The sequence below is a fragment of the Pantherophis guttatus genome, chromosome 7 (genome assembly GCF_059756535.1).
Source record: "Pantherophis guttatus breed Tessera chromosome 7, ASM5975653v1, whole genome shotgun sequence".
NCBI lineage: Eukaryota > Metazoa > Chordata > Lepidosauria > Squamata > Colubridae > Pantherophis > Pantherophis guttatus.
The window spans coordinates 70,977,497-71,002,496 of record NC_142069.1 but is presented as its reverse complement, the minus strand read 5'-3'; the positions used below and the strand labels follow the sequence as shown (position 1 = coordinate 71,002,496).

Here is a 25,000-nt window from a genome sequence, read left to right as displayed (position 1 = left end):
CATTAAACCATGAATCTATAAACGAGATTGCATTCTAAGCTCCAGGAATCCTTCCATGCAGAGGTCAGAAGAAGGCATTGCTGGTTGATACATCTGCAGCCACAATTCTGTAAATTTTATTCTATTTCCATTCAGATAAAAAGGAATGTTATGTGTGACAATGCTAATTGAAAAAAGTATGCTACAGAAGAACCAGGCAAATACACAGGTTTGATGCAGGGGTGGGTTCTACTTACCTTTAGTACCGGTTCACAATATGATCGTGCACACTTCTGTGCATGCACAGATTGCTAATGATGACATCTGGGGCAGTGGGCGAAGCCTCCCGCCGGTTTTACTACTGGTTTTTGCACACTGATTCGAACCGGGAGCAACCCACCACTGGTTTGACCATAATAGAAGGAAGTGGAAGGAAGGAAGTAGAATAGTCTGCTGCGCCACCAAGAGCCTTGGTGGGCAGGCAATAAGCTGACTTTGGCGGGCAATAAGCTGACTTTGTATAAAAAAGAACACTGCTTGGGGGGGGGGCCGAAAGCCCTACTAAGCAGGTATATACAAAAGTATGAAGGCTATTGCTTAACGCATTGTAAGCCGCCCTGAGTCTCCGGAGAAGGGCGGCATATAAATCGAACCAATAAATAAATACAATAAATAAATAAGTCTTGTTAGAAGAACTCTGTGAGATTGACCTCTGTAGACCCTTTTTGAAGCTGCTAGTGGACTTTTTCAACACTCCAATAGAATACTTTCTTTTTTAAAAAAATATTTTTATTGTTATTTCTTTTAAAAACAAAACAAACAGAAACATAAAAGATATATTTCCTTTTTACAACAGTTTCAAATCAGTGTTCTCCTATCATTTATATTTCCCCCAACTCTTCTTTACATATATTTATCTTTATAGTCCCCTTATTCCTTATTCATATATGCATTCCTTCACATATAATAATGTAACTATATATTATTTTACTAACATTATCCCCTTTACTGTATGTCGTTTTTCCAATTGTTCTTATTTACTATTTCTACTCTCCAACCAGTTGTATCATTTGTTCCATACTAAATAATATACCCAACAGAATACTTTCAAGTTGGCAACTTTTAAAAACACTGAATATTTTTATGAATTTGGAACTCAGTCTAGGGGTAAGGAGCATATATAAGCATCAGGACTGCTTCTCTTTAATGTTGTGCTTTCCCTTCTCTATCTACCTATTGGATTTTGGTGGAATAAAGGGTTTTATCAATATTAAAAAATAAATGGCAATTGGGCAAGATCTTCAGGAGAATATAAAAAAACAAATCTAAACTACTGGAATAAGCAATTTTTATTTAAACTATTTTATTGTATATAATGCCAGTCCTATTTTTGCAACATATTGATTGTATTTGTACAACTTTGCCAGCCCTTGGGGGTAACCAGATGTTACTTAAACTTCCATCATTTTGCACAAGATATCTACTTAATTATGCCTTGAAGATGTTCAACAAAAACTACTGTGTTAGAACACTGCATTTCATTTAATGTGTTACTCAATCAACTATTTGAATTCTAACTTTATACCAAATATTTTAAAAAATGAATCCTATTAAATCCAAAGTTTTATTACGGTATGTTAATAACTGAAGAATCAAAGAGTGACTTCTTTGAAAGAATTTGCAGTCAACAGCCATTGTCCTTTATTCCAGGAATTCATCTCAGGGTATGGGGTTTTCATTCTTCAAATTTCATCATTATTAAAGAGATACATTAATTTCCAAACCAGCAAATGTGATGAATATCAAAGGCTAATTCCTGTTCTAAATTGTCTAGGTTTTAAAAAATGTAGCTCTATAAATTGCACACTTTCATTTGAGTAATTGTGATTAAAACCAACCAACCATCTTCTAGTTTACATTACAAAAAGTGTTACTGAAATTTTGGAAACAGAAAAATCTAATTTAGCATTATTTTGCTATTATAATTCAGATGTATGTGTGTGCAAGGCACATCAATAGGTGCGTTTACACATAATGAACCTAACAATTTAAAGCTTGGCAGACTGCCAGACTGACTTAGTGAATGCAAAATTTTCCATAGGACAGTTTCTGTGTATTTTAATGCACTCTACAGTATTTGAGGATCTGCCAATCCATCTGAATTTATTTTGAATGGCAGCACATCTGCCAAATGTCCTAGTTGATTTACTCTATAGACAACTTTTAATTAGCATTTAGTACATGCATCTGCAGACTAGATTAACTGACAGTGTCCATTGGGTACAAAAGTATTCTTGGCTTTAAATCTCCAATGATAATACAATTAATTCATGTTATTGGACACATGTGTGCTAATAATGTTAATGTGCAGAATTAGTGTTCCCTATTAAAAAATCATTATTAATTGCTTGGAGTTAAATTGGTGTTAAATTGAGAAATAATATCAGAGACTGATTTTTTTCCTAACATGCATATAAAACACAATGAACACTCAATTTAATTAACCATTTGGGGAAAGGTATGCCCATTACTATATGTGTATTACATTAAGTACATCCTTTGCATCAACTACATAATTTGCATCATGATGTATTCACACACTTAGCATTATGCAAATAAGGCAAATTGAGGGAAATAATGCAAATTCCTTAATTATGGATGATAGAAAATTGAATAGAATAGAAAATTGTCAACTTAGAGAATCTTCTAAATTGATTTCTGATAAAAGAATAGCAGTGGAGCAACTACAAAATTAGATATACTGGTAGATATTGAAAAAACATTAGGGGTGCTACCAGGTAATCTGGAAAATTGGGAAGCATTTTTTATTTTTGCTTGTTTTTTAGATAGCAAATGATACCATAAAGAGATCTGAATACACAGATAGATACTAATAACTCAAGAATATCCTCTTCCAACCTAAAAAAGATTAGGAAAATCCAGGTTAATACAATAATTATGTCCAGTAACAAAATTAGCTCAGAGTTGCAGCAACTAGTGCCTTTTTATTTCATTTGCTTAAATGTTAGGATATATTTAAAAACAGTTAAGCAGAAAAGTATATTAAATTAAAAAATAGAAAAAAATAGAACAATATAAGTTTTAAATTTATTTTATTGAAAGTTGGGCTGTGGAAGTATATTTATTTAAAAGCAAATAAATTGAATCTCTTGGTTGAACTGACATTTCAAATTGAGTCAAGAAAATTTGAATCAGATACCACCAAATGAACTTGGATGATATGAACATTTCTATGGGTGTGCAGAAATGTTTTTGCCCCCAATATGAAAATCCATATTCAATTAACCCTATTATTCAATTTGAACATCCAAAGGTATGTATTTGCAAGTGAGATCATTAATAATGTGCTGCTAGATGAATCCCTATTTGTCAATTTATGCTATTGGTTACAACCTAATTTATAAAGAATGACTAGTGTCATAAAGATTTGATTTTGAGAGCATCAATACTGAAAATATTTGATAACATAAATTGGGTTAATGTGACAATGTGAGTTATGCCGTAAGAATAGCAGAGAAAATGAACATCAGAAATTTTTATCAACAAAGACATAAAATTGTTCTCAACAATTCAATAATGGGCATACAGAATTGGAAAGAAAACCTTGTCAAGTTATTCCTAGCTATCAGAAAGCATTTTATCATGTCTTGCTTGAAAAACATTGCAAAACTGGGTTGCAGTTAAAATGGCTTAATGTTTACTTGTCAATGATCCATGATGTAAAGCTTTGGTCTAGTAATGGTTGTATGAGATGGCAGTCAGGATGAGAAACATGGTGATGGATGAAATTTATGCCTATGGAATAACTCCTATTCAAGAATGCAGCTATCTCAATCTTACAACACCCACCCACAAGTAAGTACATGCAACATTTCAAATCAAGGCAGCACTAATGATTATTTCCTTCTGCAGGTACAGAAAGAAACATCTGCTGTCAGCAAAAGAGTTGCCATTTCTCAGAGTAGGTGAAGGCAATATCTTGTGAGGAGAAATTCACTTCTCGGCTATAAACAAGATTTATTCCAAATTGTTTTCTCACAGAAACCTATTCTTACTTCCAATTTGTAACGCTTATAGTTTCTGAAAACGTCTGCTACAATATCTCTATTAGAAATGTTGTTTGAAAATGATAGCCTTGATTCCAGTGGGGAGATATTCATTTTCTGGTAGTTCTAAAATTCAGAGAATAACTCCTGCCATTTTTCAAACTAAATATTGAACACATTGCAACAAAACATTACTTTAATCTAATTGTGGATTAGATCTAACGTCTAATTGTGGCAGATTGCCCTAAAAAATTCAGTTTAGTGAATTTATTACACAAAACCAACCATATTGTCAGATATGTTAATCAACTCAAATATGAAAATGTAGTTATTTTACATTCATTGTTCCTAAGTAAATTAATATTCTCTCATGCACTTATTAGTGAGGAACGATTTACCACAAAAAGGAATAAAGCACCCTATCAGTATTGGTGAATAAATGCCACTGCTTCCTTCTATTTCTTCATTTTTAGGAAATACTGTAACTTATTATATATCAAAAGAAAGCATAAAGTATAATGTACAGTCATGTTTATTAATTATAAAAGTGAAAATTATATATTTGCTTATTCTTACAATTTATCATTGCATGTAAGAAAACTGTTTTTTCCAAAAGTTTAAGATGGCCTTCTTATCTGACATTTGTCCTCTTTATTTTTGCATATTCAAAATAATATATAGAAAAATTGAAAGAAATAGCTCAGCCAAGGTATTTTCATAAAAATTTGAACCTGGGACTAGGAGATCACATTAACTAGTATCCTACTTGACTCTTTCTTATATAGGCAGTCCTTGACTTATGACCATTGGATTAATAATCATTTGAAGTTATAATGCTCCTGAAAAATACCATATTTTTTGCTCCATAAGGCACACCAGACCAGGGGGCGGCAAACTTAAACACTCAAAGAGCCACTTGGACCTGTTTCCCACAGAAAAAAAACACACCGGAGCCACAAAACCTGGGTGGGCGTGGCCAACTTGATGTCACTCACTCACCCAGTCACATTACCCCCCTAGCCACGCCTACCCAGCCACAAAACCATTCTGTCTCTCTCCCCCTCTTCCTATCTCCCCCTCTCTCCCCTCACGTCTCTCTCCCTCTGTATCTCTCCCTCTCTTCCCCTCTCTCACCCCTCTCTATGTATCGCACTGTATGTGCTCTCTCTCCCCACCCATCTCTCTCTCTCTGTGTCTCTCCCCCTCCCTTCAGGTGACCTTCCATCTCGGTCAGGAGGTGAGCGGCTGCTCGATTAGGAGGGTCTTAACAGGATGGGACAGGAAGTTCCTCCTGTGGCGTTGTTCTAATCCGCTTTGCTAAACTTCCATCTCTTCTTTCTCCACCTCCATATCTGGGCAAGAGCCCAGCGTTTGGCTGAGCGGGAAGGGTCTTGTAACCCTCCTTGCCACTTCTCACAGGAGCTCTTCAGAGCACATGTTCCCGGCTGTGGCTGAGCTGGGAGCATGCGCACACGTGGGGAGACCCTCCTTAAGCAAGCCACTGTCCACTCTGCATGCACCTTTCCTGAGCTTCGGCGCTCGCTTGAGGAGGGTCTCCCTGCACGTGCGCACGCTCCCGGCTCAGCCACAGCCGGCCAGGGCATCACAAGTGTGGAAGAGCCACACTCAAGGGGCCAAAGAGCCGCATGTGGCTCGCAAGCCGTGGTTTGCCGACTACTGCACCAGACCATAAGTCACACTTAGGTTTCAAGGAGAAAATGAAGAAAAAAAATATGAATATGGAGTGCCGTCTCACTGTGAATATGGTGCATCAAATATGGAGCAGCAGTGTAGTGAGGGCAGGAGACAGAGCCTGAGAGGACCACAGATTGGTGCCCTCTCATGTGCCAGCTGTGCCCATTGACTCCTGCACTCCAGTTGGGTTCAGCACTGTAAAAATGGTCTCGAGATAGGGGATATAGCGATCGAGCCCTTGTCATGGTCAGATCACTCCCTCCTTCGCTTTGACCTTCGAACCACCACACCCCACCGCAGGGAGGCGGAACCGATGAGGTGGTTCCGCCCCAGGCGCCTGATGGACCCGGATAGGTTCCAGACGGAGCTTGGGCCATTTCCTGAGGCTCTGGCACACGGCTCGACTGAAGACCTAGTGGCTGCCTGGGATAGGGCGGCCGCTGGAGCTTTGGACCGGGTCGTGCCTTTGCGGCCTCTGACCCGGCGTCGATCTCACCTGGCTCCCTGGTTCACCGAGGAGCTGAGGGAGATGAAACGCTGGAAAAGACGCCTGGAGAGCAGTTGGAGGGCCAGCCGTTCTGAATCTGACCGAACACTGGTAAGGTCTCATATTAAGACCTACCTGGTGGCAATAAAAGAGGCAAAGTGTAACTATTTTTCCGCTCTTATTGCGTCATCAGATAATCGCCCGGCCGCCCTGTTTAGGGTGACCCGCTCCCTGCTCCACCAGGAAGCGCGGGAGGACCCCTTGGAGGGTAGAGCCGAGGACTTTGTACAATATCTGTATGACAAAATCGCTCAGATTCGGGAAAATTTGGACTCTGACTTGGCTAATTACCGTCCAGTCTCCAACCTTCGCTTCGTTGCAAAGGTTGTTGAGAGTGTGGTAGCGCGACAGCTTCCTCAGTACTTGGATGAATCGGCTTATCTAGATCCGTTCCAGTCGGGCTTCAGGCCTGGATACAGCACGGAAACGGCATTGGTTGCATTGGTAGATGATCTCTGGAGGGCCCGGGACAGGGGTTGTTCCTCTGTCCTGGTCCTATTAGACGTCTCAGCAGCTTTTGATACCATCGACCATGGGATCATGCTGCACCAGTTGGAAGAGTTAGGGGTGGGGGGCACCGTGTTGCGGTGGTTCTCCTCCTTTCTCTCTGATCGGTCGCAGTCTGTGTTGACAGGGGGGCAGAAATCGACCCCGAGGCCCCTTGTATGTGGGGTGCCACAGGGGTCGGTTCTCTCACCCCTTCTGTTCAACATTTATGTGAAGCCGCTGGGTGAGATCATCTGTGGTTTTGGGATGATGTATCATCAGTATGCTGATGATACTCAGCTATACATCTCCACCCCAGACCACCCCAATGATGCCCTTAAAGTGATGTCCCAGTGCCTGGAGGCTGTATGGATCTGGGTGGGGAGGAACAAACTCAGGCTCAACCCATCCAAGACCGAGTGGCTGTGGTTTCTGACATCCCGATATAGTCAATTGGTACCATCACTGACTATTGGGGATGAGTCATTGCCCCCCACGGAGAGGGTTCGCAACTTAGGCGTCCTCTTGGACTCACGGCTGTCTTTAGAAGAACACTTGACGGCTATGGCCGGGAGATCTTTTTATCAGGTTCACCTGATTCGCCAGTTGCGTCCCTTTCTGGATCGGGACTCGTTAAGTACGGTCACTCATGCTCTCGTCACTTCACGCCTGTACTACTGTAATGCTCTCTACATGGGGCTCCCCTTGAAGAGCACCCAGAGACTCCAGCTGGTCCAGAATGCGGCTGCGCGGGTAGTTATGGGAGCAGCATGGCGCTCCCATGTGGCTCCCCTCCTGCGCGAGCTGCACTGGCTCCCTGTGGACTTCCGGGTGCGCTTCAAGGTCTTAGTTACCACCTTTAGAGCGCTCCATGGCTTAGGACCGGGGTACTTACGAGACCGCCTTCTACCACCAATAGCCTCTCACCGCCCAGTACATTCCCATAGAGAGGGGCTTCTCAGGGTGCCGTCAGCCAAACAGTGTTGACTGACGGCCCCCAGGGGGAGAGCCTTTTCTGTGAGGGCACCCACCATCTGGAACGAGCTCCCCCCAGAGATACAGAAGATTCCGGATCTGCGCACTTTCCGCCGTGCCCTCAAAACATTCCTGTTTCAGCAGGCCGGCCTGGCCTAACTTTCCCTTTATATTGCTTTTTGATTTTATTTTAAACTGGGATGTCTTGAATTATCTAGGACCAGAGTGTTTAGTATATTTTAATTGGTTTTTATTAATGTTTGTATTACATGTATTTTTATCGTTCGCTGTTCACTGCCCTGAGTCCCTTAGGAATAGGGCGGTATATAAATTTAATTAATTAATTAATTAATTAATTAATTAATTAATTAATTAATTAAATAAATAAATAAATAGTCCTCGCCGCCACTGCCTGGCTGGATATTCGCTCCATAAAATGCACAGACATTTCCACCCACTTTTTTGGGAGGGAAGAATGTCTTGTGGAGCAAAAAATACGGTAATTTACAACTGGTCCTTTGCGCTGAAAACAAACTTTGTAGCATCCCCTGGTTATGTGATCAAAATCCGGGCCCTTGGCACTTGGCATGTTGTATTCACAATGGTTTCAGTACCCAGAGGTCTTGTGATCACCATTTCCAATCCTCTCAGGGGGCTTACAACAAGCAAAGCAAATGGGAAAACCTGGATTTGTTTAATGACTGCATGATTTGCTTAATGACTGTGACAAAAAGATTGTAAAATCAAGCACAACTCACAATGATTATATTGCTTAGTGACAAAAGTTGTGGTTCCAGTTATGGTTATAAATTGAGGGCCAACTGCCTATCTGTCCCAGATTAAAAGTCCTTTGTTTCTATTAAGATACAAAAGATTTTAAAGCTATCTGATATATTTAGAAAAAAAATATTTTTCTGAATTTTTTTTCACAAGCTTAACTTATCCTATTCTTTTTTTTTTTTAATTTTTCCTAGATGTACATCCAGACAACAACTCTTACAGTGTCCTTAAGTTTAAGTGCTTCTGTCTCTTTGGGCATGCTCTACATCCCCAAGGTTTATATTATAATTTTTCATCCAGAACAAAATGTGCAAAAAAGGAAGAGGAGTTTCAAGGCTGTTGTCACTGCAGCCACAATGCAAAGCAAGCTGATCCAAAAGGGAAATGACAGACCAAATGGCGAGGTCAAAACGGAACTTTGTGAAAGTCTTGAAACCAACAGTAAGTCATCAGTAGACTTAACCATGGTCAAGAGTGGCAGCACTTCCTAATAGATGTACGTTCACAGGAATGTTTCATAAATTAATATTTTTCTATCTTGGCTTGCCATGCATGAACCAGACATGTGTCGAAATTCATGTGGTCATTTTGTTAAGAAGATTTGAACGAAGCAAATGGGTCTATGAACCGATATATTTAATATGTGTGCATTATTTGTTATACAATTTAGTTTTGAGTAGTAGGGTAGACTTAAGATTTCAGTATTACATTAATTAATTAAATGAGTAGTCCCTGTTTAGCAACCACCTCATTTAGCAACAGATACAATGAACAGTAAAAACAACCAATCTACAATCAGGTATGCAGGTCTGTAAAGCAAAGGAAAGCTGAAGTAAGATCATTAGCACAGTTATGGTTTCACTTAGCAACCACTTTGTTTAGTGAATGAATTGCCTGCTGCTAAATGAGAACTCTATGTACTATCCATATAAATAACTATAGCACCTATATAAATATATTGCCATATGGTTAAAGATTATATTAATATATCTAATAATTTGAAATTAATACCATATCCAGATAAATATCCATTCACTTTTTAAGTTTCTGATAACCTTCAGTCTATTATCTTCCAAATAGTTCTTCTTCTATCTTATCAGTTTTAAGGGATTCCATGGATAAACTAGGTATAGAAAGATATTTCATGTTGGTTTGATTGTCCTAATGACAAAGAGAAGCCTTTATAAAGTAAAAGGGTTTATCAAGTAGATAAAGGCAATTCCACTTATAATATATTACCATGATGTGCATGGAATCATTTGATATGCAAATCAAAACCCTTGTCTACAATTCACATGGGAATGATAAAATTCAATTTACAAATCAGAAGATTTTTATACAGATAACTGACTAGAAATTGGATATAGCAAATCCATTTTGATAGCTTTAAAAGAATAACCTGCTTATATTATTCATCTTCATTTACATATTTATTATACCAGCAAACATGTGAATACAAAAAGGAACATAGGACTGGCCCTCGAATTTTGACACATCTCTAAACAATGTTTTCCTGTAGTCTAATGATTGCATCAAATGGCAGCATGTTGTCATGGCATGTTATACTAAATTTATACTCCTGTTATTTGTTTCTATATTCTTATATAATTAAAAGGGAAATAGATTTTAGCAAAGTTGACAAACCTAAGTAAAAACTGAATTTCCTTATTAATACAGAAATCTCAATGTTGTGATTCCCTTGATCACACTAGAAGTTTTTGTAATGTGTTTATTGAAACCATTCCAGGATGTAGTGACAATTTTCATTTAGTCTGTTAAAAGATTTAGAAGGCTTTTCTTGAACCAGAAATTACAGATTATGTGAATATTTGCTCCATTTCTTAGGTTTTGTGTCAACTTTTGTGTCAAGTCAACTGTCTTAACTTCCCAAAAGTGATAAAACATACATTAAAAAAAAATCTACAGATTTCCAATAGCAGGGCCACTCAGACATACTTCCTCCAGGTTATTGTCCTGTCTCGATCAAATGGTGGGACTGAGAATTTTCACCACATTTTCAAAATATATCCTTCTTTTTTTCCCCAAATAGTTTGTGGAAACTTTTTAGAGATGCACTTGCCGTGGGATGTCTTCAAAATGATTTGAAAAACTATCTACAATAGCACCTAGATTACTTTGAAGAAAATATTCCTTCTTGCAAACATTTGGTGACCCTTAGCTCTCAAATTACTTTCCCAGTGACAGTTATGACACATTAATTTTAGTACAAGGACATCATTTCAGAATATGTCTCTGTTGCAGAGAAAAGAAGCAAGGCCTGATCCTGAAGCATACTATTTCACTGAGACTTCACTTACAAGTATGTAGCTTGTAATTTACTTGAACCAATAACAACAATAATAATCACAGCAGATATTTCCTCAATAGAGTATGCTTTGAAATTAGTTTTAAAACTCTCTTTCTTCCACAAAATAATTATTCAGGGTTAAGGATTAAATTGTCTCCAGTCTTCTTTCCTATTACAAATCTATAATTATTATAATATATAACTATACTTATTGTCATTTTTTCCAGGGTGCTGTCCTAGAATATCAACCAGATATGATTACATATACCCATGATAGTGAACCTATGGCACATGTGCCACAGCACGTGCCTCCTGCCAGCCAGCTGATTTTTGGGATGTACGGGGGCGGGGCACATGTGGAAGATGGATGCATGTGCAAGGGGTTTGTGTGCACATACGTGGGGCATCACACATGCATGTGCGGGGTGGGGGCAAGCATGGGGGTGTGGCACACCCCCCACAGCCTGTTTTTGGGCCCAGGAGGCTGCAGGGAGGCCTACTAGGCCCAAAACGGGGGAGGGGGTCATGTGCACATGCGCGGAGGTTGCATACACATGCATGGATGGGTGGGGGAATGTGTGGGGGTTGTGCATGCATGCATGGGGGGCACATTGAATTATGGGTGCCGGGGGCACACACTTTCAGCACACAACGACAAAAAGGTTAGCCATCACTGAAATATACCATACAACTGAGAGACATGACTATATCTATTAGCTGTGGCTGACAATGACCCAAGTATATCAGATCTTTCTGTATTTTTGAAGAGTCTGTGGGCTAGAAATTTACGCTTGATGCCATTCTTCTTAGTATTAAGCCTACCATGATTCCAAGCATGGGATCAGTACTGTAGTCAATACACTATCAATAGTATCTCTAAATGTTCCTATGTCTTCTAAAAGCTTTTAAAGCTGAACTGCGCAGGAGCAACGAGAGAAAGTTGTTGCCTTCATTCTCTGTTTGTAATTGTGAATGGGATATTGGTCTGGTCCATCAAGGTTAGAATTATAATTTGAAGTGCCTGAAGGACTTGAGCAAATCCGCAATAATGTCTGTAACCATCAGGATCCTACATTCCATTCAGGCTCTGCCATATTTAAAGTTGTAGGTGTTGTTTTAAAAACATGGGGCACTCTCAGTTATTGAGCAAGGATAGATAAATTAATCTCTTCCTCCAGTAGGAGAAATGTATTGGAGCATGCATCAAATCTGAAGGATTATTGGGCTGAAACAAAAAGTGGTTAACTATATATAATTTATTTTATTTTTATTTTATTTTTGTGGCATCCTATTTTTTTCCTTTTCCTTTTCTTTCTATATCCATTTTAAGTTGGACAGAAAAAAGGGCTAAATGAGAATAGGTTGCAAAGGATTTAATAAGAAATTAAGTTAATAACCAAGGAAAAATAATATTTAAATTTTCATGCATTGCATTTCTTGGGAATAAACCGCTTTGAAAACAATTGGACCGCCTCTGTCTAAAAATACAGGAGTGTGTTTAGGGAGAGGATTAAAAAAAGATGCCATTGCAATAATGTGATGGAAACCCCATTAGTTTTTACTTATTTACCCTGATTTTAAACTTTCAGTTATCCAGATTCATATCTGTTGGCAGAATTATGAATGAAGATTAGATTTTTTTTTTCTTAAAACGATGTCACTGCAATGGGAATGCAAGTTTCTCAGACTATTGGTAGAGAAACCTGAAATTATTAGAAAGAGAAGTCCTTGCTTGCTTTCTCTGTCCATATATGGACAGTCAACTCTATATAAATGCATAGAATAGAATAGAATAGAATAGAATAGAATAGAATAGAATAGAATAGAATAGAATAGAATAGAATAGAATACTTTATTGGCCAAGTGTGATTGGACACACAAGGAATTTGTTTTTGGTGCATATGCTCTCAGTGTACATAAAGAAAATTCATCAAGAATCATAAGGTACAACACTTAATGATAGTCATAGGGAACAAGTAAGCAATCAAATCATATTAGGAAACAGTCAATATAAATCGTAAGAATACCAGCAATGAGGTTATAGTCATACAGTCATAAGCGGGAGGAGATGGGTGATAGGAACGATGAGGAGATTAATAGTAATGCAGACTTAGTAACTAGTTTGACAGTGTTGAGGGAATTATTTGTTTAGCAGAGCTAAATTAAAAGTAATGAAACAGGTAAGGAACTATAACAACCACAGTTTTGTTTCTATCATGGTAGTATTAAAAATAGAATTATTTGTCTTTAATATAGTTTACATTTATAAAAATAGTGAGCACGTTGCCAATCTCTTTATTCATGTTTCAAGCTCTGGGGTCTTCTTGTGCAAAAGGTATAAAACATAGAAGCTAAAAATTATACCATATTAAAAAACATCTAATTTACAGTTGCATAAATTCATAATAGCACAATGAGAAGATTAGTAGTAATGCAGACTTAATAACTAGTTTGACAGTGTTGTGGGAGTTATTTGTTTAGCAGAGTGATGGTATTCGGGAAAAAAACGGTCCTTGTGTCTAGTTGTTCTTGTGTGCAGTGCTCTATAGCCTCGTTCTGAGGGTAGGAGTTGAAACAGTTTATGTCCAGGATGTGAAGGGTCTGTAAATACTATTTTCACAGCCCTCTTTTTGACTCGTGCAGTATAAAGGTCCTCAATGGAAGGCAGGTTGGTAGCAATTGTTTTTTCTGCAGTTCTAATTATCCTCTGAAGTCTGAAGCAGAACCAAACCAGACAGTTATAGAGGTGCAGATGACAGACTCAATAATTCCTCTGTAGAACTGTATCAGCAGCTCTTTGGGCAGTTTGAGCTTTCTGAGTTGGCGCAGAAAGAACATTTTTTGTTGTGCTTTTTTGATGACGTTTTTGCATGCCGTTATGTAAGGATATGTATAATTCACTTTATCTAAACAAGTGGAACAAGTTATGCTTTTTTTTAGCAAAATAAGAAGGTATTTCTTTTAATATTTGCCACTTATTGGAATCTTAGTTGAAAATGCTTGACAGAAATACAGAAAAGCAACTATTTAGGAAGGCAAAATATATGTATTTCCATCTTTTTTATTTAGGTTTATTCAAAACTGGTCTTTAAAAGCCTGCTCCTTGGGTTTGTTATGCCAAATAATCTCCGAAGATCTATGCTTTCTGTGTGTATTTCATATTGCAACTCACAGGGTTTGAAACTGAAATACTACTCCTTGGGGTTGTAAAAATCCCAAAATTAGGAAGTGAATTATAGTAAATTGTGGATGATACCTAAGAGAATATTAATGGAATCAAGAAATAAGTGGTAATCTGAGAATACTGGTTATTTTTTATTTTATTTTTAAATCCTAAAATACAGTTCACAAGACTATAGATAAATTTTCTATGTAAATTCCACTGTTAATGTAGACTTCTTATTCAACTAAGGAGGCATAGGAGCTGTTACAACTTCAGCATTTTTAACACCATGATACAGTTTTGGTCCTGGTTGCCAAAAGTCATAAAATTTGTATTCCATAAATTGGAGGCTGTGGTACTGTATACCATGGCCAAAAGTATAAATTCTAGGATTAAAATAGGATTTTAATGTCCCGGGGGGGGGGGGGGGAGGAGCATGCCAAAGTCTATTCTAAAGAAGACCTTCCTTTGTAGAATATAAATGAAGTTCTCTTACAAAATGAATAAAAAGAGGAACTTTTTGGGAAATACTAATGCAGCCTAGACATTATGGAGAAAGTTAGAATGAACTCTTCTTTTTAACCTGTATGTATGTAAATACAAAGAAAATTCAGTCCCAATGTGTTTCTACTTATAAACAGAAATTCTATTTATGAAATGTATATATTCTTAAAGAAAAAGTATCACACCATGTTGCATGAATTTCAGTTTTGGTGAAATTGTGCCTACTAATAAGAATGTTTCATTCAAGTATGTTTATAACTAACTTAACATTCATTTTTGTTGGTGCCTTCTTAGAGGAATAGAAGCCACTTACCTTCTTAGAGAAATAGAAGCTACTAAAGTTTCCCCAGGCCTTAAGGATGAGGAATTCTGGAAATTGAAATTACCCATATTTAAGTCACCAAACCTGAGAGACACTGACTTAAAAGATTAAAGCTGCCCATTCCTCCTATCACCTTCCCTTCTTCTCCTCTCCCTTATAACTCAAATTGGTATCTAAATCAGATTTTCACCCTATTGCACTGTACAGATGCATGAAAATTGTGTTCAGTTCATAAGTTATGGGTTTGATTGCTTCTTGCCAGATTTAATGCATGGACACAGAATTATTAGATGCTTGTGTTTCTTTGGATGTTGCAATGCAGTTCTTGCCTTATAAAAAAAATAAAATACATTTGAAAATAAATATACTGAAGTAGAAAGGCATAGAAAAGTATTGCAAATGAATGTCGAAATGGGATAGAACTGATTTCTGCATGAATCATTCTAGGCTGAACAATTGTATTCCACAATAAATGAAATAATGTTTGTTATTTTAAAGCCACTCTTTGGCATTATTAAAATGTGGAATATTAATATTCTTAAAATTGATGAAGAAGGAAGTATTAAAAATAGCCCCTATTTAGCAACAGATAGCAAATTTCTGTTTTACTAAATTATAGGTTATATTAAAAGAAATGGTTCATTTTACTTTGAGGATCTTCATTAAAGCACCTGGAGGGCTTGTAGTATGCAATTTTCTTTGAAATGTAAATGATTAAGCAAAGCCAGATAATTAAACAGAAATATCTTTAATCAATTGAAAGCATAAATCATATAATTTTCTGGAAGGAAGAGGCATCAATCTTCTAGCCAGCATGCAACTAAGCTTTGGAGAGACAGCCACATGTGATTTTGCTTCCTATAGTGCAAAGAAATTGCAAATGTCAGTAAAATCTTCCCTATATATCATTTACTTAGTTAGTCCCATAGCAGAGGCTCAACTTTTACATTAATTCACTGTTAAGAGTTATGTTATTCTCACTTTCCTCCCTTGCTCTGATAGAGAAAGAATATAGCACTTAATATTTATATTACATTGTGTGTGCCTGTGTTAAAAGCACTCTGCATACATTATCTCAATAGTTTTTATAAAGACCCAATTTCCTTTTTCAATACAAAACTATTGACAAAGTGACTAAATTAGTAGACGAGTGCGCTTATATGAAATGGTAGAAGGTCTCCTGTTTGAGCAGGAGTTGGACTAGTAGACTTCCAAGGTTCTCTTCTCTTCTCTTCTCTTCTCTTCTCTTCTCTTCTCTTCTCTTCTCTTCTCTTCTCTTCTCTTCTCTTCTCTTCTCTCCTCCCCTCCCCTCCCCTCCCCTCCTCTCCCCTCCTCTCCTCTCCTCCATATGAAGGTATAACATTAGAAAAGAATATCCTAGTTTGAGCAAATTAGTTATCTTTTCATTCTCTTCAGAGTTTATTGCCTAACATAGAAGCTTTACAATGCATGCCTATTTTGCAACTATAAGAGCATAGCGACAACAGGAGACATTGTTGAATATCAATTTTATGTACCTGTTCCTTTTGAAGGAAGGAAGGAAGGAAGGAAGGAAGGAAGGAAGGAAGGAAGGAAGGAAGGAAGGAAAACCTAGCGCTCTATAATGTATCAATGTGAAAAATTGGTCCAGAGAGTGTAATTACCATCTTGTGAGTCAGATCATAATTAGTAAATAATGACAGCAATTTGAAATGCTTGAACAGAAAAAAGGGGAAACAAAGAAGCAAAAAGACACCAATCAAACCATTCTAAATATTTAGGAATGTAGCCATGTGGTCATCAGAAGTCAAGACTGACTCGAGGGTACCCAAATATCTAGGATTTCCCTGGAGAATCCTCATATCTGTTTTGGGACATGAGGCTGAAAGCATCTGGAAGCTTTACTTATAACAGTTGGACTGCTAATTTGTGTACGATTATATATAATCGTACACAAATCTCATTATCTAAATTTTGGAACAAATCCCCTGGTTGTCAATTCTTTCTTGGCTCAATTCAGAGTGTTGGCCACATGTTAGAACCCCTGTACAATATAATATGCAGCTTGAATACCTAAATACTCCTTGCTGCAAAGTTGGGTGGTAAGTAAAATCTGAAATTGAAGCTTTATAGGGCTAGAGATCAGTTCCTTGGCTCCATTTGCTGGGAATCCAGAGTTGATCTCCTGTGACATTTCCAAAGATGTCCATAGAGTTTCTATTGAGTTGCCATTGGATCCCATTTATTTTATTTTCAATAAAGATTCAAAACATTCCTTTTAATTAGTCATTTAAATTGCAGCTATGCTGTAAAATCTTTTCTCATTTTCTTAGCAGCAGGAGCAATGAACTCCATGGAATACATAGAAATCATTATTGTTACTCTATTGTTATTTTAAAGTTGGGCTTCTTCTTTTCATGTTTTAGTAATTTCATCACTTATTTTGAATTGTGAAAGGCAGTATAGAAATAGCAATAAATAAATAAATTTAGGCTTGTAATGTCACTATGGCTTTTTTTTACTTTAGCTTGAAGATCAATACTGTTGGCCCAAACTGCCAGGCTATCTTCCAGCACATTGTTTTAAGTTCAATCGAATCTACTTCTTACCATTATCTAGCTGTTCCTTTCATATTGATATTTTCATGATAATGTATTCCTATCTCCTAAAGGCAAAACTATAATAATATTTGCTATGGTGTGGTTGTTGGCTACAGATCATCTGTAAGATTAGAATTGTGGTTGATACTTTTCAAGGTCAACTCATGCATACATTTATCAGAGAATAGTTTATTAGTCATATTTATTACTAATATTGTAGTACTTATAATATGGGGATAAACAGAGATTATTCTAATATTTTCTGTCCTACTTTGTTACAGTACTCTAGAAAGTAGATGGCAATGCTAAGTAAAATTGCAAGTTTCAAAATACTGGTATATTTCTTTTCAAAAATGGATTTAAATGGATTTTAATGTTTCTGGGGTTGGATCAAATTCTGACCTTCCACATCGAAATTTGTTGCAACAAGTTTATATGACTTTTTAAAGACACATTATAAAATGACATATATTCAGCAAGTATTTATTTATTTTTATTTTATTAGTCATATTTCTATGGCTCCCACTCTCCAAGGACTCTGGGCGGCTTACACCAAAGACAGTATACTAAATAGCATATTGCCCCCTAACAATCTGGGTCCTCATTTTACCCACCTGGGAAGGATGGAAGGCTGAGTCAACCTTGAGCCGGTGAGATTTGATCCGCTGATCTGCTGAACTAGCAGTCAGTTGAAGTAGCTGCAGTACTACACTCTAACCACTGCACCACCTCGGCTCAAAGTAGATTTTCTCAATCATTGTTTATTTGTTCATATTATCAATAGACTTTTCTACCCTTCCAACCCATTAGCTTTTTCTCTTTTGATATTATCTCTTTGAGTATAATATCTGATCTGCTGATATTGTGCAATTAAAATGTATGTTTTATATGGTTTCCTTAGATTTTCCTTACAAACTAAACTGGTATATAGTGAATATTCAAGGTACAATTGTTGAGGTGCACATGAAATGGGAATAAAACCTTACTTTAAAAAGGGTGCCACTTCCAAAAATCAAATTTTCATCTGGACAATATAGGTCAGTCTCAGAACATAATATCTTCAAGTGCTCTGCCAATTGGAAAGTGGGCCATAAAAATAACTATTAAAGGTGTATACTGACTACTATCCACCACCCAACTCCAAGATATTTGATAAAGGCAATACTTTTTTTTACGGTAATTAAAATATTTTAATGCCTTCCCACAGTTAAACGTGCCTGCCTATACAAACAACCACAGATCTAAAGCCAGAAAAGAAGTAAACAACATCAGTGGGTTCACTATAATCTCGCCTAAGAACAGGATAAAAACAGCACAAATCCTCTCTTCTGCCATAATTGTTAACAATTTTGCCTTTGCAATCTAAAACCTCATCAGCATAGCCATATGTGTAAAGTGCATGTAGGTTGCACACAGCTTTTTTCATGTGAAAACAAAATAATAAACAATAAAGATCACTCAAGAGCTAGATTAGATTAGAGCACAGGTGCTTCATTGCCCAAGAGAAAGAATTTAAAGAAAACAGTAAACTTGTCTACTTGGCAAACGGCAGTGTTTTTTTTTTTAACCAAAATGTTCAAAATTGTTTTCAATCTGTGAACTTGGGCTCAATTCAGTGGTGGGTTGCCCCCGGTTCGAACCGGTTCGCAAGAACCAGTAGTAAAACCAGCAGGAGGCCCCGCCCACCACCCCGGATGTCATTATCAACAATTTGTGCATGCACAGAAGCTTCTGCGTATGCGCAGAAGCAAGGCGCTTACGATCCCGTTGCGGATCGGTAGTAAAGTAAGTAGAACCCACCCGTGGCTCAATTGATGCTTCCTCCTCTCATCTCCTTCATCATTTCAGTTAATTCCCAGTGAATGGCAGAAGGTACAGAACCAGGGGTTGGCTGTGCTGTGGCTTTAAAACACTTTTTACTCTTTGAATCCTAAGCATCACATAGTGATACATGCATCTAATGCATTTGTTGGACCTGAGGAGTGGGGAGTCATCTATATCTTGATGAGGCTCTCAGCTAAAATCAAATTAGAGAGATCAAAATAACAAAGACTTCCACCCCTACCCCCCATTTAGTTTACCAGAACAGATAAAATTGAGACTTTCAAGAGATTCACCATCAATTTTAGTTAGGTAGTACCCATTGCTTTTGTTAAAGTTGCAATGGTCATTTGTATGATGCTCATTGATATAGATAGAAAGACATTTTGTGCAGGTTGTAGGATTCATCCTCCAAGGTCTGTACTTTTCTCATAGAAATAGAATATATTCTCTAAATAGTTAATGCAGATTGTTAACACATAAAAGGTATGTCACAATTGTTACTGCATAAGCTGTTGGGCAGGGACATGGTGGCTCAGTGGCTAAGATGCTGAGGTTCTTGATTGAAAGGTCGGCAGTTTGAATCCCTAGTGCCGTATAACGGGGTGAGCTCCTGTTACTTGTCCCAGCTTCTACCAACCTAGCAGTTCGAAAGCATGTAAAAACTGCAAGTTGAAAAATAGGGACCATCTTTGGTGGGAAGGTGACAGCGTTCCATGTGCCTTTGGCATTGAGTCATGCCGGCCACATGACCACAGAGATGTCTTCGGACAGTGAAGTTGTTCCCTAGAGTCGGGAACAACTAGCACTTATGTGCGAGGGGAACCTTTACCTTTTAAGCTGTTGAGCATTCAGCCTAATTAATTTGGTTAGCAACCAGACTTGGGATGAACATTTTAAGCAAGGGTCAGTCCCAAGGGTCAGTCCCTATAAAAGAACTTGGGTTGATATTCAGGTGCAGCTCTGATTTAATCCCACCAGAAAAAGTTGTAGCTATCTTTTATCTCAAATCAAAGTAGGGTGTAATTTGTGTTTCCTGGTTCTGCTGCTGCAGTATTATCATCATATATTTGGTACTGATGAAAATCTCCTTCCATTACCCCATTCTTCTGCTTATGCACTGAAATCTCAATCATAAAAGCATATTTGCATAAAAGCATACTCTACATAAGAGCTCTCTCAGTTGGAGAGAAATACTCTCATACATATTTCTTCAATCCTTCTATGATATCTGTGAAAGTTGCAATGATGGTTCAGAAGACGTACACAATTTAATACAGGCAATCCACGCTTAATAATAGTAACTGGGGCATGAATTTCTATTGCTGAACATTGCAATGCTTGGTGACTGTAGTTCAGGCAGTTCCTGGTTATCATCATTAAGGTCATTAAGTGAGGACCTGATGAAATCACATCTTCTGACTTCTTGTCAGCTTCCTCATCAACCAGTTTTGCTCGTGAGAAGCCAGCAAGGAAGCTTGCAAATAGTGGTCATGTGATCTTGGTATGCTGCGACATTTGAAAATCGAGGTTTGTTGCCGACCATCCAGATTATAGTCATTTGACTGTGGGGGTATTTCACTGATAAGTCATAAATACCGCTCATTAAACACTGTCATAGGTTTTAATGGTAGCTGAATAAGTAGATGTTAAACAGGGACTACCTGTATTAAATATTTGCATGAATGTCTCATTATTTAAAATTATTACAGGATTGTACTTTAGAGATGGAAAGAATGCATACTTTAATCTTCTCCACCAAGCTGGATATATGCCTACTTTTAGTTTAGAGTTAACCTTACATAGAGTGGCAAACAACATTCAGTGGCAAAAATTAATGTTGAACAGTGGGCCAGTGTGCACCATCTGGGCTCTAATTTCAATTTAATTAAAATACCCTTGGCAAATCAACTCTCTTAATCTAATCTACAATGCAATTTAATTATTTTAATCTACAATACAATTAAAGACTATTTTTTTTCCATTGTTAGCCACTTGAGAGAAGAACACATGACTCTCTAACAAGGTCTTTCTTGCTCCAGGACCTACGCATTCAAAGTCTGTCCCTTCACAGCTATTACTTTTACCAGTCAGGATATAATCCCAAGAGTTACTTCCATTTTTTAAAACTGTTCCCACACATTCCCATCCACAGGGCCACTTACTTCAGTGGATTAAAAGAAAATGGAGGAAAAAAAGAACAGTAATGTTTTTTTTTTAATATAGTATTTTTTATTTATATATAAATATTTTGAAAATGTATTGTCCAAGCATTGGCTCAGTGGCTAAGACACTGAGCTTGTCGATTGAAAAGTTGGCAGTTCAGTGGTTTGAATCCCTAGTACTGCATAATGGGATGAGCTCCTGTTACTTGTCCCAGCTTCTGCCAACCTAGCAGTTCGAAAGCACATAAAAAATGCAAGTAGAAAAATAGGGACCACCTTTGGTGGGAAGGTAACAGTGTTCCATGCGCCTTTGGTATTTAGTCATGCCGGCCACATGACCATGGAGATGTCTTCAGACAGTGCTGACTCTTTGGCTTTGAAATAGAGATGAGCACTGCCCCCTAGAGTCAGGAACGACTAGCACATATGTGCGAGGGGAACCTTTACTTTTACCAGGCATTTCATTTTACTAAAAAAGCAACAGATATAGTAATAAAGATAATAATAATATATAATAATTATAGCAATATTAATAGTTATGTTAGCATATTTATGATCATGTTCATTATATTAGCATACTTATAGTCATAGACAATGTTCATTTTTTACATGCACATAACAATAGTCTTTCTTCATCTAACCTCATCTACCTCATATAGCTAAGAACAATAATGTTGACAGAGGAGTCACTGAGGAAAAGATTGGGGTTTCTGTCTCTGGATTTAAGAACAATCTGCTCGTAGCATGTCTGCATCGTAAAATTGCATGCATGTGAATGGATCAGATGGTGCTAATGAATCTATCAAATGAGGGTGGAGGTTCATTCTCCAAGCTTGTGGGTTGGATTCCGAATGTTTCTTTTACCAGGCTAGGTAATATCTTCAGTGGATGATAATGTTACCTAAGATGGTAACGAAACGTTCAGAAACCAACCCACAAGCTCAGAGAAAGAACCTTCATCCTCTTCTTACACCCGAGCTACAGATTCTCACCACTATTGCAAACCTATCAAATTTACAGAGGATCACTAGCAGCTGTAAGAGTAATGGAAAATAAACCCTTTTAATTATTCAGTGATTGACCTAATTCTGTGTTTGGGCAACATCCCCATGCAAAGATAGCAATCCCTATTAATACGATTAGCTGTACCTAATTACAAATACTTTTTTTCAAGATGTCCCGGTATCTCAAATAAGCCCAGATCATTTCTAAGAACAATTAAGCTGCTTCAATACAGTTTACCCCCTCTCTTTCCCTAACCATAATTAAAATTTTCCTTTATTCAATTAGCTGATTTGGATTTGTTTTTCCTTTGCAGCTTCCTCCACCAAGACAACCTACGTCAGCTATAGCAATCATGCAAACTGAATGGTGAAACCAATCATACCTGAAGACTCACAATATGTGAACTGAAGAACAACGTTGACTATCACATCATGAAAACTCAGCCTCTGAAATGTCTCTAGAGAACAGACTAAGCTGTAAAAGGACAAAGATTGACCATGAGGCCATAGCAGGAGGCATGGGTGGGTTGGGGGAAAAATGGCCCAGAATTATATATTATGACTGCCTGTCAAATGTCTGAACTGTTTACTCATGAAAAAGGTGAATCACAAAAGGAAAACAAAATGTTAGCTTGTGAAAAAAAAATTCTGTTGAAATAAAACCATGTCTGATGTTATACTTGTAAGTACTTTTTTGTGATTGTGAGAAATTCCATTCCTGTTCCACACTTGTTCAACTTGTATAAGAAGATGAAGTTTGTTTCTTGTGATGGCTGACTGAATTGAAACCCTGCGTTGTGCTAATGATAAATGCAATGGTTGACGCATGCACATTTTTATACTAAATAATTTATTTCTATTAATAAAGGAATGTTTTGCAAATGTTGAGACTTGTTTCGTTGCCATTTTGAGGGATGTGCTAAAATGTGGGTTTTTATTCTGGACAAGCAATAAAAATTATGTTGCACACCAAGAGCCTTAACTTCAGGCAGGGGTTAAACTCAAGGCCCAATTGCTGCTGGATCCGGACCATGGGGTACTTAAATCTGGTCTGCGGGGCCGGCCTGGAAATAGCAAAGACTGGCCCGCAGTGTCTCTGGGAGCCAAAACAGGGCATGGGAGGTATACGTGGCCCCCCATGCCCCATTTTCAGGCTGGACGGCCTCCTGCAGCAGTCTGCAAGAGGCCATCCAAGCTGAAAATGGGGTGCAGGGGGCTGTGCATGCCCCCTCATGTCCCATTTTGCTGCAGGAGGTGTCCACCCCAGCTCCCTGCCCCCCGGCCAGCCCATGGAGGAGATCTACAATGCTGATCCAGCCCTCAAAGAATCCAGTTTGACACCCCTAACTTAAGATATTAGAAAAATATTATTTTAGGCACAATATGGATAATAATTATAGAATATCTATATCAGTCAGGCCCATTTGATTTCATATTGCCAATTCAAAGTTCATAGAGGGCATGATTCAATTTTGATTTGTGCTTTGACATTTGTGGCCAAACGATTTAATTTTTGCCACTTAAAGATTTGATTTGGGGAAAAAAAAGTTTTATCCTTAGACTTTCCTATAATAGGGAAATATTTAAAAAAAAAGCATGACTTTTTTTTTGGCAGAATAGGATGAAAATAGCATGGCTGATAGACTTTTTCAGAGGACATTAACTGTGCTAAAGTTCAAGTTCACAGCAATATATTTTTGAAATATTCCCCTGTGCCTATTTTAAGGCAGAGACAGTGGATTGAGGAACAGACAGCATAGCAGCCTGCTCACTGTTCAGAGTTCACTGAGCTTAAAATGTCATTTTACTGCAACTTAAAAAAAATAATAATCAAAAAGTATTTGAGAAGTAAGAGGGTTTTTTTTTGTTTTGTTTTTTTTTTGCAATTTGGTTTGTCTTTTTTTCCTGGGGGATATGGATAAATGCCTCTGCCCTGAGATTATAAATTTTTCTCCTTTGAATTACTGGATTTTCTGGAATATCAGAAAGTTCATGTCAGGTTGGAAAAGTGGGCTCCTCCTCAATTAGACCCCTTCCTCAACCAGTTGGTCAGAACACACTGGGAAAGCTCTCCCTCTTTTTGCCAGAATTCAGAAGTCATGTCTCTGATGTGTTAGCAATACTGTATGATAATACTGTATGTTAATTAGCACTCACATCAGACCGCACAGTAAGATGCAATAGCAGGTTATACAACTTTGGCTTCCTTGTCATTCCATATTCTTAAAATGGTGAGCATTTGGTCTACTGGGTATAAATGTTAGATTGTGTTGTGGCCCACCAGCGGCCTGCGCGGATCGTGGCTGATCCCGATGAAGAGGAGGCTGGTGTGGTGTCGTGCTAGCAGCCTGCACAGCCAGCGCTTGCGTCGGACAGCGAGGAGGCTGAAGAGGATGTGATGCCAGAGGCAGAGACTCAGCCAGGGCCTTCAGAATCTCCAGAGGCTCCTTCCAATGGAGAGAGCGAAGTGGAGGAGCCTCCCCTCAATGCTCGAGCATGCAGGGCTGCCAAAAGGCAGGAGTGGCTACTCAGGAGGAGGAGGTCTACTCGAGAGTAGGGCTTGAGGATAATTGGCCACTCTCTTAGCCTATTTAAGTCGCACACA

The 25,000-nt window shown here is 38.0% G+C and overlaps 1 protein-coding gene across 5 annotated transcripts in view; it reads left to right on the top strand.

Annotated features, from left to right (window-relative positions):
* GRM8 (glutamate metabotropic receptor 8) overlaps positions 1-23,281 on the top strand; it is a 538,008-nt gene extending 514,727 nt beyond the window's left edge. For 3 of the 5 annotated variants that reach the window (XM_034421356.3, XM_034421351.2, XM_034421361.2), the window contains exons 10-11: positions 8,724-9,025; positions 22,710-23,281. In XM_034421356.3, coding sequence (XP_034277247.1) covers positions 8,724-9,020 — 297 coding nt within the window. In that variant the 3' untranslated portion in view covers positions 9,021-9,025; positions 22,710-23,281. Of the gene's footprint in view, positions 1-8,723; positions 9,026-10,791; positions 10,850-22,709 lie in introns of all 5 variants that reach the window. The other 2 variants (XM_060687140.2, XM_034421368.2) reach the window with 2 other exon arrangements.
* Positions 23,282-25,000: the final 1,719 nt, after the last annotated feature.